At 35.8% G+C, this 3,111-nt stretch overlaps 1 protein-coding gene across 1 annotated transcript in view; it reads left to right on the plus strand.

The window, feature by feature from the left end:
- Positions 1–1,499, plus strand: part of LOC107673329 (nuclear receptor coactivator 7-like) — a 7,610-nt gene extending 6,111 nt beyond the window's left edge. The window contains exon 7 of the mRNA XM_016466876.1: positions 806–1,499. Coding sequence (XP_016322362.1) covers positions 806–941 — 136 coding nt within the window. The 3' untranslated portion in view covers positions 942–1,499. The remainder of the gene's footprint in view (positions 1–805) is intronic.
- Positions 1,500–3,111: the final 1,612 nt, after the last annotated feature.

Here is a 3,111-nt window from a genome sequence, read left to right on the forward strand (position 1 = left end):
AAAATAAAATAAAATAAAATAAAATAAAATAAAATAAAATAAAGGTAATTGCAACTTTTCTCTCACAATTCTGAGTTTATAACGCTCAATTTATTTTAGTTTATATATATTTTTTGAACAGAATTGTGAGATATAAACTCAGAATTGCTTTTTGTTTTTATTCAGTGGCGGAAACAAAAAAAATCTCAATTGTGGGATATAAACTTGAAATTTAAAGAAAAAAAAGTCAGAATTCTGAGTTTATATCTTGCAATTCTGAAAAAACGTATTATTTAAATACGAATAGTCCACGTAGAATTTCCTGGTGAATGCATGAACTGAGCAAATACGTGACCCTGCAGCACAAAAGCAGTCTTAATTGTAGCAATAACCAACAATACATTGTATGGGTCAAAATTATAGATTTTTCCTTCATGCCAAAAATCATTAGGATATTAAGTAAAGATCATGTTCCATGAATATATCTCATAAATTTCCTATCGTGAATATATCAAAACTTAATTTTTGATTAGTAATATGCATTGCTAAGAACTTCATTTGGACAACTTTAAAGATGATTTTCTCAATATTTTGATTTTTTTTGCACCCTCAGATTCCAGATTTTCAAATATTGTCCTATCCTAACAAACCATACATCAATGGAAAGCTTATTTATTCAGCTTTCAGATGATGCATAAATCTCAATTTTGAAAAATTGACACTTAAGACTGGTTTTGTGCTCCAGGGTCACATATAGTTTAAATGCAATGCATCTGCCAAATGCATGCATGTAAATGTGAATGCTCTGTTGTTTGTGTGTGTTCAGGGGTCCGTTTGGCTTGTGGCTGGATTCTGATCTGTATCGCGGCTCCAGTTACTCATGCAGCACCTTCTGCAACCGTCCTCTCAGCCTCCATCACGACTTCACCGTCCGGGATCTGGAGGTGTGGACCTTCGTCTGAGCGCAAACCGGTTCCTGCCGTTCACACCGCTGATAAGAACAACACGAAACTGCCCTGACTCGTCTGTTCACTTCAACAGAACCTGATCTCTTCCTCATTTGCGAGCGGCTTCAGAGCTTCTGCTAAATGAAGGAAGAGTAATTGTAAAGAAGACAAGTTGAGGCAGGAGTTGGTGGTTTAGTTCCCGTTTCCAGTAACTGTAAGCATTCCAGTGGCCTGATGGAACCTGAACACATTGCTCAAGCCCTGAGGATCAAGCATGCTGCCTACGTAGGCGACATAGCACACTAGATTTGACACGAGCCCTTGAGTACTACTGACACTCACGGTTTAGTGTCTTTACTGTGTTTTAAAATGCACTTAGAGGACGAATGATTTACTGATTTGTGTCCAAAAAGGATTCGAAAAGGAAAAATGGTTTGCTGTGTGATAGTGATTGTACTACTGCTTATTGTTTTTTACTCTATTTAATATCTGTGATCACATGTTGAATTGTTTGTCATGCAGTGCTGGCGCTGTGTTTCTGGGTTTGGGGTTTCTAATAAAACACGTTGTTTTTCATTAAACTGTGTCTGTTTTGGATTTTCTGGTCGAGTAATTGTTTAAAGTCATTTACACTCTTAGCGTAAATCATGCAAATACTAGTGCCAGCTGATCAATGAAGAAACAAATTGCTCGCAACACCAAGTTCAGCGGTTTTATTCTCAGTGAATGCATGAATTGATCAAACGTACTGTATATAGACCTGAACGCAATGGATACAAGCGTCTGCCAAATGCATTCATATAAATATGAATTAAAAAAAAAAAAATGGTTCCCATTGACTTGTATAGTATTTTTTTTTCCATACTATAGAAGTCAATGGCTACCAGCAATTGTTTGATTATGAACATTCTTCAAAATATATATTTTTTAATGTTAAACAGAAGAAAGAAACTCATAAATGTGTGGATCAGCGTGAGGGGGAGTAAATGATGCACTATCCCTTTAATTGATTTTAATGGGAAAAAAACTACATTTTTAGCTCCCAAATCGAACAATATTTGGTATAGCCAGTAATATATCGCCAATATCTTTAAATCCTTGATCTCAAACGCTTCCCATCTAACAGAGAATGTTCTCTCAAACGCTCTTCCAGTAACATTTAATTAAAGAATGTTCATTCAAAGTTATCAGGTCTTTAATAATGTTTTTAAAGCGTTGGCACAAAAACATCATTCTGATAACTTTTTTTCCTGGAACATTTTAGTTGGATGTTCGTCTAACATTTTTTAAATGTTCCTACTTGTTTAAAAAGTAACATTTGCAAAATGATAACATTGAATGCTCCCTCATTAAAAAAAACATTTGGACATTTTGAACATTCAGAATAAAATTTTTATAACTTAATTAGAAAACATTTTTGTTAGCTGTGGCAGAGCTATATGCAATTTTCTGTTATATTTATTGTGAGCTGTATGTGAAATTAGCATTACCTGAAATTATGCATGTGTTATTTACTATCTTTAAATATTTAACATTTGAAACATGGGCACTTGGGAGATAAAACTGTATTTTTTTATGATTTTGTTTTTTAAGGTATAAAACAAGTGTTTGTTTCATTTTAGGAAATTTGCTGTCATTTAATTGTTAATTTGTATTATGTGCCATCATCAGCCATCCTGCGTTCTAAGCATCAGTCAATCATTAACACAAACCACTCAAAGAAAGCAAGAGTTTCAGGGAAACAGAAACCGTTCTGAGCTTATAACAAACACACTGGGCTCAGAGTTTGAGTTTGTTTCATAAGGTGCATTACAGCCTTACATAAAGCATAAAAACTATGTCAGAATAAATCCCTTATGTTTTATGAAACTGTGAGCCTGTGAAGAATGTCTGTTGGGAAACCAACGAAACGTCTCAGGTTACTTATGTAACCATGGTTCCCTGAGTAGGGAACGAGACACTGCGTCCTCTAGGGGTCGCTATGGGGAACGCCTCGTCGTGACCCATGTCTGAAGCATACATTGAAAAAAACACCAACAACACGTTGGCCGGCGACAGCCCATGACATCACTACCGGTGCGACTATAGTATAAATAGGCGCCGGGAGAACATGTCATTCACTTCTTCATCTGAAGCTTGCGTTCGAAGCATGGCAGGAAGCCTAGAGGACGCAGTGTCTCGTTCC

The sequence above is a fragment of the Sinocyclocheilus anshuiensis genome, unplaced genomic scaffold (genome assembly GCF_001515605.1).
Source record: "Sinocyclocheilus anshuiensis isolate Anshui unplaced genomic scaffold, SAMN03320099.WGS_v1.1 scaffold480, whole genome shotgun sequence".
Lineage (NCBI taxonomy): Eukaryota > Metazoa > Chordata > Actinopteri > Cypriniformes > Cyprinidae > Sinocyclocheilus > Sinocyclocheilus anshuiensis.